The 14,562-nt window shown below is 50.6% G+C and overlaps 1 protein-coding gene across 6 annotated transcripts in view; it reads left to right on the top strand.

Moving 5' to 3' along the window:
* LOC100346633 (uncharacterized) overlaps window positions 1-14,562 on the top strand; it is a 209,292-nt gene that overhangs the window by 150,993 nt on the left and 43,737 nt on the right. For 4 of the 6 annotated variants that reach the window (XM_089333835.1, XM_089333837.1, XM_089333834.1 and 1 more), the window contains 4 exons: window positions 4,869-5,022; window positions 7,537-7,632; window positions 9,631-9,786; window positions 14,085-14,314. In XM_089333835.1, the coding sequence (XP_089189961.1) occupies window positions 4,869-5,022; window positions 7,537-7,632; window positions 9,631-9,786; window positions 14,085-14,314 (636 nt within the window). The remainder of the gene's footprint in view (window positions 1-4,868; window positions 5,023-7,536; window positions 7,633-9,630; window positions 9,787-14,084; window positions 14,315-14,562) is intronic. The other 2 variants (XR_016234560.1, XM_089333836.1) reach the window with 2 other exon arrangements.

Genomic DNA, 14,562 nt, shown 5'->3' with positions numbered 1-14,562 from the left:
CGCAGGCCCTTCCCAGAGCTCTCCAAGGTGGAGCCAGGGACTTTGTACAGTGAAAGCTTATCCAGAGGTGGCAGAGAAAGAAGTGAACTCTTACCTGGAATTACAGCAGGAAGCTCCCAAAGCTGGGGCGGCATGGGGAAGAAGGAAGGAGGTGGCTCCAGGACAACAGGACCGCGGCCTGCAGAGTCACCTACAGTCTGGCTCCTGCTTCTCTGAGCCACACATCTGTTCAGGTTGCTAGAGAAATGCAGGTTTCCAGGCACAAAGCGTTTCACTCTGCCCCTGTTGACCTGCTGTGGGCCAGCCCTAGCCAGGGCCTGATGGAAACTGGTGGCTGTCCTCAGACTGGAACTGCACTCCCCAAGCGCCCAGCACTCACCTCTGGCCAGGTACACCAATCTGCAGGAGTTATTTAGCCAATTCAAGAAATGCCTAAGGGTTAAACTTAAGTGGTACTTCAAAGAATATATGGAAGGGGCTGGTGCTGTGGCACTGTAGGTAAAGCCATGGCCTGCAGTGCCAGCATCCCATATGGGTGCCAGTTCGAGTCCTCACTGCTCCACTTCTGATCCAGCTCTCTGCTGTGGCCTGGGAAAGCAGTAGAAGATGGCTCAAGTCCTTGGGCCCCTGCACCCATGTGGGAGACCCAGAAGAAGCTCCTGGCTTCTGGCTTCGTATCAGCACAGCTCCAGCCTTTGCAGCCAACTGGGGAGTGAACCAGTAGATGGAAGACCTCACTCTCTCTTTCTCTCTCTCTCTCTCTCTCTCTCTGCTTTTTCTTCTCTCTCTGCCTTTCCTCTCTCTCTAACTGATTTTCAAATAAATAAATAAATCTTTTTTTAAAAAGTACATGGAAAATGGAATTAAAAGTTAAGTTTATTTTAATGCCAAAAAAATCTTGAAATCCATGCATAGTTTTTACATGATATGCGCTTCTATGAATGTTTTGAAGATCCCACATATCTTTAGTGCCAAGTGAATGCATCATTTGCACTGAAGATGTCAAAGAACATTGTTACAATTTAGTTTAATAATTTTAATTGCATTTTAAAAAATTATTCAATGTATTTGAAAGGCAGAGAGACAGAGAGATCACCCATTTGCTGCCTCATCCCCAAATGCCCACAACATCCAGGGCCAGGCTGGGCCAAAGCCAGGAACCGGGAACTCCATCCAGGTCTCCCGTGCGGGTGACAGGGACCCAAATACTTGAGTCATCACCTACTGCTGCCCCCCAGGGTGCGTGTTAGCAGGAAGATGCAATGAGCAGAGCAGGAACTTTCTCTCTCTCTCTCTCTCTCTCTCTCTCTCTCTCTCTCTCTCTCATAAAACTAAAATGAAGAAAATACCACTAATCTGAATGGATTGTTGAAGTTCCAGGTGCTTTGGGTATCGGGGGTACTTGAAGGGACATCCGGGAGCTGTCAGAAGGCCTGGTGGCAAGGCTGAGTTACCAAGAGGTCTCTTAAGAGAGCTTCTGAGTCTTTGAAGTTTGTTTGAATTCATTTTTGTTTTCATGCCACCTAGTTTAAGTGTCTACACACGCAGATATTAAAGCGTGCTCACAGCCAGCTGAGGATCTCTGCAGACACACAGATGGCCTGCCTCACGACTGCGTCTTGAGAAACAGAGAACCAGGCCTGGCCGCCTCAGGGCCACTTTGCAGGTTTTACTGAATCCTTGCTCCCAAGGAGAATGGTAGCACAGGCCCCCACTGCTGAACCAGCTGGCCTGGAGGCGGTGGGGGAGGGGCCCTTTCTCACCCCAGAGGGGACTGGCCCTCTGGGAACCCCTGCCTGCGTACTGATGGTGACACAGCAGGAGTATGGCAGAGTGCTTGGGAGAATTCCAGTATTTTGTGGGCTGCCGGGGAGACCTGACTGTAGGGAGGGCCTGGGAGGTGGCAAGTGTGCCACTGGCCCAAAGCTACCCTTGCTACTCTGGCTGCTCAGAGGGTCTTGGGTGCCCAGGCAAACTCTGCTCTTTAGCCCCTCACTCACAGCAGGCACCGGCCAGCCATCACCAGCTGAGCGTCTGAGTGGGCTGTCACAACCCATGTGGGTCACTTTCAGTATTCCTAAAGGCTTGATGGGAAAGCATACTTGGGAGCCAGCGTTGTAGCACTGTGGATTAAACCACCTCTTGTGATGCCAGCATCCCATGTAGGAGTGCTGGTTCGAGTCCCGACTGCTCCACTTGCAATCAAGCTCCTAGAAAAGCAACAGAAGATGGTCTAAGTGCTTGGGTCCCTGCCACACATGTGGGAGACCTGGATGAAGCTCCAGGTTCTGGGCTTTGGCCTGGCCCAGCCCTGGACATTGTGGCCACTAGGAGATTTAACCAGAGGATGGAAGATATCTGTGTGTGTGTGTGTGTGTGTGTGTCTTATTCCTTTCTCTGTAACTCTGTTTTTCAAATAAATAAAACAAATCTTTTTTTAAAAAAAAAACATATTTGCTGAAAAGACCCCAAAAACCCAAAAAAGGTCAAAGTCCTTTTCTTTATCTTTATCTTTTTTTTTTTTTTTTTTTTTTTTTTTGGTTAAACTGAAACTATAAGAACTGCAGGAGATCAGGGAAGCAGGAACTGGCTTTGGTGGAGTTGCCACCATGTGCCAATTCTGTGGTTTTGACAGATGTCAAGGCAGGCCTTGGTTTTAGACCTGATGTCACAGCTTCCTCCCTTCGTCCTTCTCAAAGGTGATGTAGTTCTGGAGGTGATTATAAATCACCCTGGCCGTCAGAGGGGAGCTGCTGTGGGTTAGCAGGTTCACCCCAGGCTTCTTGTGGTTGACCTACCATTCAGCACCCTTCCTGGGCAATCACTGTGGAAGACCAGGCACCCCCAGGTCTTTCTCCCACACCTTCAGGGTCTGCTGGTCTCTGGAGGCCATCTCCTCCCCATCAGTGTTGACATCTGTCCCAGCCATTGCTAATTGCTCTCTTTGTTGTTTGCTGTACATGTGACTTAGGCCACAGCCATAGAGAATCCAGACAATAGGATCCTTCTGTTCTGCAACATCTCCCCCGACCCCCTCCACCCCACAAAATTATCCTCTCTCAACATCTTTTCTTAGGCATCCATTAGAACGAAGCTCTAGAAATAATCTTGCTTGCTAAACTCTCATTTCCTTTTGGGCAAGAAAATCACCCTAATTTATCATGCATACCTTCTTCTCCTTGACTTATGGTATAAATTTAATGCTGTAGTCTTTAGGGTTTGTGGTTCTTGATACGCAAAGCAAAACTTTGTTTAAAACAAAACAAAAATCTTTCTCAAAACCTGAGCTATTTTTTAATTTAAAATTGGTTTTCTATATCAAGAACTGTTGTCTCTGCTGTTGGTCTTGAAACAGTCCTTTCTACAAACAGTGGACATGTTTGTTCTAGAGCTGCAGCAGCACTGTCTAATTCAGTAGTAAGTTAATACTAATTTAAATGAAATAAAGTTTAAAATTCGACCCTCAGTCACAGTAGTGACATCTCAAGGGCTTGAAGCCACAAGTGACCAGTGGCTACCATATTGAACACTGCAGATAAAAATGTTCCTACCACCCCTACCACTAATGGGCCTTGTGGGTCTAGGGTATATCAGCCCCTGAGAATGAAGGGCAGGGTGTAAAGAAAGGGGAGTGGAGGATGATGCGGCTGAGTAAATAACCTGTTAACATCTCAAAAGTGGCGCATTGGGACACAGCTGGTTAAGCTCCTGCGTGCAACACTGGCATTCCATGTGGGAGTGCTGTTTGAGTCCTGGCTGTTCTGCTTCTGATCCAGCTCCCTGCTAATGCACCTGGGAAAACAGTGGAGGATGGCTCAAGTACTTGGGCCCCTGCCACCCATGTGGGAGACCCAAATGAAGTTCCTGGCTTCCGCCTGGCCTAGTCCTGACCATTGCAGCCATTTGGGGAGTGAACCAGTGGATGGGTTATCTCTTTCTCTCTCTCTCTCTCTCTCTCCCTCTATCTCTGTATCTCTGCCTTGCAAATGATATATAGATGCACCTTTAAAAAAAAAGCTTTTTTAAAAGGAAATCTTCCCCTCTCCCCTTTTAAAGATTTATTTTTTTTTATTTTTTATTTTTTTTTGACAGGCAGAGTGGACAGTGAGAGAGAGAGAGAGAGAAAGGTCTTCCTTTGCCGTTGGTTCACCCTCCAATGGCTGTCGCGGTTGGCGCGCTGCAGCCGGCGCACCGCGCTGATCCGATGGCAGGAGCCAGGAGCCAGGTGCTTTTCCTGGTCTCCCATGGGGTGCAGGGCCCAAGCACCTGGGCCATCCTCCACTGCACTCCCTGGCCACAGCAGAGAGCTGGCCTGGAAGAGGGGCAACCGGGACAGAATCCGGCGCCCCAACCGGGACTAGAACCCGGTGTGCCGGCGCCGCTAGGCGGAGGATTAGCCTAGTGAGCCGCGGCGCCGGCTCAAAGATTTATTTTATTTATTGGAAAGACAGAGTTACAGAGAGAGGTAGAAACAGAGAGAGAGAGAGAGAGAGAGATCTTCCATCTGCTGGTTCACTCCCCAAGTGGTTGCAACGGCTGGAGCTGAGCCGATCCGAACCCGGAGCTTCTTCCAGGTCTCCCACGTGGGTGCAGGGGCCCAAGGACTGGGGTCATCCTCTGCTGCATTTCCAGGCACACCAGCAGGGAGCTGGATTGGAAATGGAGCAGCTGGGACTGGAACCGGTGCTCCTATGAGATGCCAGTGCTTCAGGCCAGGGCTTTACCCCACTGCGCCACAGTGCTAGCGCCTTAAAAAAACATTCTTAAAAATGTTATTTTGGTACCATAAATATGAAGCAAATTTTGAGTTTTAGACTCTTAAATAACTACTGTTATTGAAATCCCCCCCCCACTCCATATTTTGATAGAAACACATTTTTGGCAGCTGGAAATGTTCGTGCCTACCAATCCGTCACCGCTGGCATGTGCCATGGGCTGCCACCCCTGAGCAGCTGTCTCACGAAGAGCATATTCGCTTCGCAGCTCGGTGTGCCCCCGCCACTGGATCCACGGAGCCTGCAGGTGTGTGGCAGAGGTATTCTGACGCCTACAAGAGATGCATTGCATGCAGGGGCTTTAGTCCATGGCGTTGACATTTTGCAGGGGTCTCCACACTCAGTTAGGGAAGACTCCCTTCACTCCCGCCGTGGAGCAGCCTGGTCCCCGGTGGGTGGGTGGTGGGGACAGCTCTTATTTCCAGCCAGGGTCCTGTCTGCAAATGCTCAGCAAGCTGACCATGGGACACTTGCTTGTCTGCTCACTGCTGCTAGCAAATCAAGCACTTAATCTTTTCCATTTAAAAGTAATGATGGCAATTACAATGAATGAATTAGGTCAGCAGGGTTGAATAGCCCCGGTTACCACGACATGCACTGTCAAGTGTAAGCCTAGGGACTCTCCCCGGAGAAGGAACAGCGTTGCCGCCTTCCACAATTAGAGTTCAAGGTCCTGGAACATCCTGGCAGCACCAGGTCACGGACTGTATTCAGTAGCTGTTGCTAAAGAACGGATCACCCCTGAAGTTAGCAGGTTTAAACAATAAACGTTCATGCTCTCATATAGTTGCGAGTGAGTGGTTCAGGCTCAAGGTCTCCTGCAAGACTGTGGTCAAAAATGTTGGCCAGGGCCGCAGTCATCTTAGGGCTTGGCTGGAGGATCTGTGCTTCCACCACAAGCAGGCTCGTCGTGTGGATCTTGGTTGGAGTCAGAAGACCCACTTCCGTGCTCATGCGTGTGCACTTGTCTACAGAGCTTCCTCACAGCACTTCATGGCTTTCCCCTAGGGCAAAAAAAAAAAAAAAAAAAAAAACCCTCTAGAGAGAGCTCAGAACAGAAGTCACAATCTTTTTATCACGTATTTTCAGCCGTGCCATCCCCTCACTTCTGCCATATTCTCTTCATTAGAACCGTATCACTCTGTCTAGCTCATATGAAGGTGCTAAGGGGACGAGTATCAAAGAATCTGCAGACATCTCTTTAAAGCTACATCTCAAGCCCAGGTCCTCTGACTCCAAAATCTCTAACTTAATGTTCTGATGTTACCCAGCTAAGCCAGCTGGCACCAGCATCAACCCCAAGGCAGCCCCATCTTTAAAAAAAAAAAAAAAAGATTTATTTATTTATTTGAAAGTTAGAGTTACACGGAGAGAGGAGAGGTAGAGGTGGTGAAAGAGGTCTTCCATCACTGGTTCACTCCCCAGTTGGCCACAATGGCCGGAGCTGTGCCAATCCAAAGCCAGGAGCCAGGAGCTTCCTCCAGGTCTCCCACGGTGGTGCAGGGGCCCAGGGACTTGGGCCTTCTTGTACTGCTTTCCCAGGCCACAGCAGAGAGCTAGATCAGAAATGGAACAGCCGGGTCTTGAACAGGCACCCACAGAGGATACCAGCACTGCAGGTGGCAGCTTCACCTGCTGCGCCACAGCACCGGCCCTGCCAGTCCCATCTTTACACGTTCCATAGCTACAGAGTGATTCTTGACCCAAGCTCTGACTGTCCTTGGGACCCAGCATATAGGCCTTGAACTGGAACTATTGCACCTGCTGCCACTATTGCACCTGCTGCCGCTGCCTTTGGGCTTTGCCTTGGATGAGGTTGGTGCTGGTGTTCTAGCTCCTTGCTACCAAAATCAACTCCAGCTCCAGGTCTGGAAGTGTAGAATGGGATCATATAGGCAGGCCCGCCAGATCCAGGGCAGCATATAGTACCACAGAGGATAGGGGGCCAATAGCCTTGGTTATTGGACAGGAACGTGGAGAAGACAGAGGCCCACATGTAGTGAGTCGGGATGTTGTGTGGGTTGGGGCACAGTGGTGGTGGAGGACAACTTTTGAAGTTCCTAATCTAGACAGCATTCAAGTAAGCTTACTCTGGCTGTTTATAAATATGTCCCATCAATGTGACACTGTGGAACTTCTGAACACAGGGCTGACTCCTTACCCAGAAACCTTAAGTGTTCTGAGTGTCACTGTTGCTTTAAAAAGCCTTTACAGCCGGCTCTGCGGCTCAATAGGCTAATCCTCCGCCTGTGGCACCGGCACACCGGGTTCTAGTCCGGGTCGGGGCGCCAGATTCTGTCCCGGTTGCCCCTCTTCCAGGCCAGCTCTCTGCTGTGGCCAGGGAATGCAGTGGAGGATGGCCCAAGTCCTTGGGCCCTGCACCCACATGGGAGACCAGGAGAGGCACCTGGTTCCTGGCTTCGGATCAGCCCGGTGCGCCAGCCACGGTGGCCATTAGAGGGTGAACCAACGGCAAAGGAAGACTTTCTCTCTGTCTCTCTCTCTCACTGTCCACTCTGCCTGTAAAAAAAAAAAAAAAAAAAAAAAAAGAGAGAGAGAGAGAGAGAGAGAATAGAAAAGCCTTTACATATGGGTTGTTACTCTCTCTCCTGTCCTATCTATTAATACTATCCTATAGTATTATTTCCAAATAACAAAGAACTTGTCCAACAGTCGGCTTTGGGCAGTGCCGACCAGACATCCTGTTCCTACACAAAGGTCTGTTGCAAGTGGACATGAGCACGCGCATTTGGTTCTTTAGGCGTCTCTGCTGTTCCCGTGGAGAGCGCTGTTGGAGGACGGAGGACTGTTTCCCGCTATGAGCAGCAGCCCGGACAGCCTGGAGCACGGTATGCAGGTGAGCAGAGAGCTGAATGCAGGCTGCACAGCAGGGGCCCACGGCCACACCCTCCACACCCCTGCCAGTGGTGAGTGGTGTGTCAGCCAGTCAGGGTGTTTGCTGAGGGAGCTGCAGACCTGAGGTCGCACGGTGAGTCATGCCTCTTTCAACAACAGTGTGCGGTCTCAGCCGGTGTGAGTCTTGGTTTCAGCTGTAGCTCCTTGGCAGTAGTGATCCCACTGGCAGGGAGGTCATCCGTCTCCAGTCACCTCGGGCCTCCTGGAGCAACCTCCAGGCCGGCAGCTCAGAGGTGTGTGGCTCCTGACCGTCCACCAGCAGTGGTAGGAAAGGAACGTCTCTCTTTCAAGTTTTATTTATTTAGCTGAAAGAGTGACAAGAGAGAGAGAGAAAGAGAAAGAGAGAGAGAGCGGAATAGATAAATAAATGATAGATCAATTAATCCATCGATCTTCTATCCACTGGTTCACTCCTCAAATGCCCACACAGCTAGAGCTGGACCAAGCCAAAGCCAGGAGCCTGGGACTGCATCTGGGTCTCCCATGTGTGTAGCAGTGGCCCAAGCACTTGGGGCCATCTTATGCTGCTTTCCGGGATCATTAGCGGGGAGCTGGATTGGAGCTGGAGCTACCAGGACTTGAACCGGTGTTCACATGAGATGCCAACATCACGGGTGGTGGCTTAACCTGCCCTGCCTCAATACCAGCTCCTTTAATTCTTTTTGAATTATTAGCTTTCTTTTCTAATTATCATGTGTTTTCCTCTGATTGGTTAAGTAAATATTGTGTTCTTAATTATAAAAATAGAAAGTATAGAAAAATGTCAAGAATGGTGTGAAAATCAACCATAAATTTGCTTCCAAAAATATGGAGGTGGGAATGGGGATAGGACTGGAGTTAGGTTGTTTGTTGTAGCTCAATGATGGGAACTTGTTTGCTTTGGTATATGCTCAAAATTCTCCATAAATAGATAGTTTTTTAAAAAAGATTTATTTATTTATTTGAAAGGCAGAGTTACAGAGAGACAGAGGCAGAGAGTGAGAGAGAAGTCTTCATCCACCAGTTCACTCCCTAGATGGCTGCAATGGCCAGAGCTGAGCTGACCTGAAGCCAGGAGCCAGCAGCTTCTTCTGGGTCTCCCACACAGGTGCAATGGCCCAAGGATTTGGGCCATCTTCTGTAGCTTTTCCAGGCCATAGAAGAGAGCTGACTTGGAAGTGGACTCAAACCAGTGCCCTTATGGGATGCTAGCACTGAGGGTGGCAGCTTTACCTGCTATGCCATGGCACTGGCCCATAAATAGTTTTTTTTTTTTTAAATAGAATTGTTTTAAAAAATCATAGTTCTACCACTAAGAGACAATCAGATCACATTTTGGGTATTGTTTTTTAGTATTTTTTCCTGAGCATGAATATGTTTATGTCTACACATTTATTTACTTTGAAAGAGTTAGAGAGAGACACAGAGAGAGAGAGAGAGAATCTAGCATCCTCTATTCATTCCCCAGTTAGCCACAACAGCCAGCGATGGGCCAGGCCGAAGCCAGGAGTTCCTTCTGAGTCTCCCACATGGGTGCAGGGCTCCAAACACTTGGGCCACCCTCTGCTGCTTTTCCCAGGCCATTAGCAGGTGCTGGATAGGAAGTGGAGCAGCCAGGACTCAAACGAGCACCTATGGGATGTCAGTGTCGTGGGTGGCAGCTCTGCCTGCTAGGCCACAGCACCGTGCACCGTATCTGCACTTTTAAAGGAAAATTGACACCACACTATGAGCTCACTACAGATCTGCCACAAGGGTAGGAAACAGCTCTTCCCCACAGAGCCTGAAGCCTGCCAGGCACAAGAGGGACTTTTGGTGGGAAATGTTATTCTTCCTTTTACGGGTTCTCTGAGAGGAGACAGTGGGGCTTGTGAGCAGTCACTCTGAGTTTGCTCGCCCAGAACCGTGTATAAAGGATGCAGAGAAGTCTTCGAGTGAGCATTGGTGTCGGTTCTTCCAGCTGTGCCTCTGTGGGCTGAGTGACCGTGACCGCAAGGTGGCTCATGGAGAGCTGGTGGCCGTGCAACTGCTCCTGGAAGACGTGCTTCTGCGCAGTGATCCTGTGAGCACAGGGGCTCCCCCTGGACGGCAAGCCACCCCGGACAAAAATCCACAGGTATTCCTGGCTTGGCAAAGTACACAGGTGTTCTTGTCTTAGCTCAAGCAGTGGAGCTACTCAGCCAGGGCTGTGCTGCCCTGAAGGTCATTCCCACTTGGGAGATGCATTAGGGACCTACATTTTCCAAGTGGGTCCCAGGGCTGTGCTACTACCATAGGGGAGCAACAATGAGGCAGGGCTTCCTGTGAGAGCCACACCCAAACGCTTTCTTTCACAAGAAGTCCCAGGACCAGCGGTCTATCCATTTCTTCTCACAAAGATTATGGGAGTCCGGTAAAAGCAGTACTCCAACCAGGTGCTCTCCGTGTGAGTCACACCTTCCCCCTGGCAGTTCAAAGAGCCAGAAGGGAGTCGTAAAGGCCCCAGGTGAGCAGCTCCGGCCTGAGCTGTCCTCGTCACTCAACTAGCCCTGGACGCCCAGGCATGCACTCCCTCCTGTGGGCTTACCCCTCTGAAACTCCCACTTACAATATTTCTATTTATTTATATTATTTTAATATCGCTCGAATTTGCCTGCTTTCTCCATCCTATCTCACCTTCCCCACCACCAGGCTAAACCATCATCCTCCCCCGTAGCTGGGCTCTGATCATAACCTCTGTCGGATTCCATACATTCATTCTTGCCTCCTGCAGTCCGTTCACCAAGGTGATCATTCGCAGTGCAAGGGTAATTATGTCATTTCCTTCCATACAACCCTTCAACGGCTTCCAAATGCCCCAAGAATAAAGTCCAAACCCTAGAACCCTACCTCTTGTCTTGGTCTGTGCCAGTTATATTTCTGTACCCACCTTCTTTCAGTTTCCCAATACCCGCGCTCTCTGCATGCGAGCTGGTTCCTCTGGTGGAGAACTCGCCTCGCCCGCACGCTCTCCCTCTTCCCCCGAGCTGCTCGCGCTTATCCTTTCCATCTCAGCCTTCAGGACTTGTGTTCTGGTCCCCCACCTTTGAGCCAAACTCCTTGCTGATTGCCACAGCGCTCCTGCTGCCCTGGAGTAACAGGCTACCCCAGTAGCCGTGACTTCATCTGGCGAAGGCATTAACCTTCCACCCAGGAATTCTAGAAGGTGGCAGTTCTCCGGCCACCTCAAGGACTTAAGCTCAGGTCTGGGTTGTCAGCAGAACGTTTCCTGCACCCTCGTAAGATCTAAACAGGAGCAAAAATGCTTTTTCCTTGAGGGGCTCTGTCTTCTCCCCAAGGAGGAAACTCTTCTCCAGAGCCTCTCATAGATTTCTCTTTAATTTCGGCTAAAACGGAATCGCCAGTCTACCTTAGGCCACTCAGTGGGAAAAGAAGAGCGATCGCGTGTGCCGCCCAAATTCCACAGCAGATTTTGATGACCCAGCCAGAGGGATCACTCGCAAAACTCAGTGCAGACAAGCAGTGCCAAGTCAAGAAGCATGTTGGGGCCGGCGCCGTGGCTCAATAGGCTAATCCTCCACCTTGCGGCGCCGGCACACCGGGTTCTAGTCCCGGTCGTGGCGCCGGATTCTGTCCCAGTTGCCCCTCTTCCAGGCCAGCTCTCTGCTGTGGCCAGGGAGTACAGTGGAGGATGGCCCAAGTGCTCGGGCCCTGCATCCCATGGGAGACCAGGATAAGTACCTGGCTCCTGCCATCAGATCAGCGCGGTGCGCCGGCCACAGAGCACCGGCCACGGCGGCCATTGGAGGGTGAACCAACGGCAAAGGAAGACCTTTCTCTCTGTCTCTCTCTCTCACTGTCCACTCTGCCTGTCAAAAAAAAAAAAAAAAAGAAGAAGAAGAAGAAGAAGCATGTTGGGGTTTTGGTTCCTCGCTTTGCTGCTTTTTGGCCAATTTCTGATAGAAGACCATCTTTTCCAGACACACTGCCCTCTTCCACCTATTCTTAAACCTGTTCCTTCTCCCATCCTTCATAGCACGTAGGTATTTCTACCTACCTTTCTCTCTCTCTCTCTCTCTCTCTCTCTTTTTTTTTTTTTTTTTTTTTTTTACAAGTAGAGTTAGACAGAAAGAGAAAGGTCTTCCTTCCCAAATGGCCACTACGGCCGGCACACTACGCCAATCTGAAGCCAGGAGCCAGGTGCTGGTCTCCCATGCTGATGCAGAGCCCAAGCACTTGGGCCATCCTCCACTGCCTTCTCAGGCCACAGCAGAGAGCTGGACTGGAAGGGGAGCAGCCAGGACAGAAATGGCACCCCAACTGGGACTAGGACCCGGGGTGCCGGCGCCGCAGGCGGAGAATTATCCTAGTGAGCCGTGGTGCCGGCCCAAGACTTCTCAATATGAACACGTTAACAAGTAATTTTCTACTAACCTTATTTCTAGTATAATTAGCTTTATTTTATGCTGTGTGTTTCTTTAGAGGTATTTAACCATTCATAAACAACAGGAAGTCCTGCAGTTTATACTGCCCCCGCGAGTTAGGATTCCTGGGTGCCTCGCCCAGCTGTGCCACAACTCCGATTGTCACTCTAGACTTCAGTCCCCAAAATGCCAAAGGGAAGGTGCTGGGCTAGCTCAGGTCCTTTAAAAGTATGTCTCGAGGAGCCCTGGACTCCTCAAGGCATTACAGCGCCCCTTGTACAAAAGGGGCCAGGGATGCGGCCTTGAGGACCCCACCCCACGTCCTGTGCTGGACCTTGGTCTGTCGGATCCTTGGACCCACTGCCTGCAGTTTCGTTTAATGAAAGCATTCGAAGCATGGAGTAAAATTTGGAAATCTACGAACTAGCCAAGCTGCGGGGTGGGGTGGGGGGGTCAGCGGTGTGCAGCTCACTGTCCCCTGGGTCCTGCTTGCCACCTCCTCCTTGGACGTTGACCAACGCTCCGGCAGGCAGCCACACGTTTCTCTGGATATGGTTATAGCAGAACTGGGATCTAATTACACCAGGTTGTTCCTGTTTTAGCCAGGAAGCATGAGTGCCTAAGGCACGGTCCCCTGGATGTTCTCTGAGACCATGCTGGTCTCCTGTGCAGACAGTGCAATCAGCTGAGTGAGTAGATGCAGGTCCCCATTTTGACTGTCACTCACCTGGGGACCCTGCCACTCGAGCCCCTGACTCCTCGAGGGCAGGGACCTGAAACCTCGTTCCCTCCACATCCTCCAGGGCTCATAGCAACCCCTCGGCAAATACTTGTTTAAGGAAAGCATCAATGAACAAACCGCAAGTTGTAAAGCAAAGTTGCCTGTTGAACAATCAATTCAAATTAAGACAGATGTTCTGTGCCCAGTCTAAAAGACAACAGGAATAACAGAGATAGGAAAAACTTAGATTTCTTATTTTTCACCCATAAGATGGGTAAACTCCCCATGAGAATTTATGTTAGAGCCCTACTCTGATGGGAACCTCAACTCAAGTGTATTGAAGAGCGCTTTTGGAGAATGTAGATCCTGAAGGCTGAGTTTTTAAAATATTGTTTAAGATGCGTATGTATAAATGTATGTTTTCAAAGGCAGACAGAGAAGGGGGAGGCGGAGGGGGAGAAAGAGAGAGACTGCTCTTCTGTCTGCTCCTGCAACTCCCCGAATGGCTGCAAAAGCAGCGTACAGACCAGGCAGAAGCCAGGAGCTGGGAACTGCATGTGCGTCTCCCTCAGAGTAGCTGGGACTTGAACCAGCCTTCTGATAGGAGATGCAAGCGTCTAACACCATTTAACTGGCTGGGCCGCGACACCCTCCCGCAAAGCCTGGATTTTTTCAAAGGTAGATATGACATAGTATGCAAGGAGGAAAGTTTAAAAAATGGAGGGGCCAAGGGGCCTGCGTCGTGGTACGGCAGGTTAGGCCACCTCCTGCAACACGGGCATCTCATAGTGGAGTGCTGGTTCTAGCCCTGGCTGCTCCTCACTCTGATGAGCTCCCTGCTAATGCACCCGGGGAGGCAGCAGAACATGGCCCAGGTACTTGGGTCCCTGGCACCCATGTGGGAGACCCAGAGGGAATCCCTGGCTTCTGGCTTGGGTCTGGCCTGGCTCTGGCTGTTGTGGCCATTTGGGATGGGTGATCTCTCTCTGTGTGTCCACCCCCCTCCACCCCCTACCCCATCACTCTGCCTTTCAAATAAATAAATTTTTTTTTTAAAACAAATGGATCAAGATCCATGCAGAAAGCTGCAACTGAGACACTTCTCTCCTTTGCATGCACTGCCTGTTCAGGATGCGCAACCCCACTCAGCTCTACGTGTGCTGCAGGCCTGTAAACCATCGTTCTGGGGAGAGAATTCATCCTCCTGGACTTGATTTTGCAGGAGCTGCACGTAAAAATTATCCTGTGTCATCCAAGGTCAATAAACATGGACTTCTGCAATGCTTTCAGCCAACTCAGTCCGGAGGAGCAGGATCCAGAAGTCGGTTCCCAAGCAGCACCAAGACCGCCCCGCTGCTGGAGGGCCCACGCGATGTCCTCGCGTCCCTGGCTTTGCTGAGATCGTTTCTGATGGCGTGGAAGCAGCTGGAAGCGCTGAAGGAGCACTGGGGCCAACTCAAGCTGCGAGGCCGGGACGTCGACTCCGTGTCTGCCCACAAACAACTCTCGGAGCTCTACCAGTAAGTGTCGCCCAGGCGGAAACTCTCCCCAGGGAGCAGAACCTCGGGGTTGGCGGATGCAGGCCCCCTTGATCCCGGGCAGGTTTGGCCCATGGATCTTGGTGCGCCCCGCCCCAAGTGCACCCCAGTGGCAATCAGCTTCCTTCTCTGTGGACAGTGCTGTAAGGGGAGAGCCGGGCTGGGTTAACCCAGGGACAGAGCTGGATCCCTTGTGCTGCACTGCCTGTCCTTCACCTGTCCCCAGGAGC

The sequence above is a fragment of the Oryctolagus cuniculus genome, chromosome 5, assembly GCF_051225735.1.
Source record: "Oryctolagus cuniculus isolate XC-2025 breed Fujian yellow rabbit chromosome 5, ASM5122573v1, whole genome shotgun sequence".
Taxonomy (NCBI): domain Eukaryota; kingdom Metazoa; phylum Chordata; class Mammalia; order Lagomorpha; family Leporidae; genus Oryctolagus; species Oryctolagus cuniculus.
Note: the sequence above shows the minus strand (reverse complement) of the source record. Positions and strands in the feature narration are given on the sequence as shown.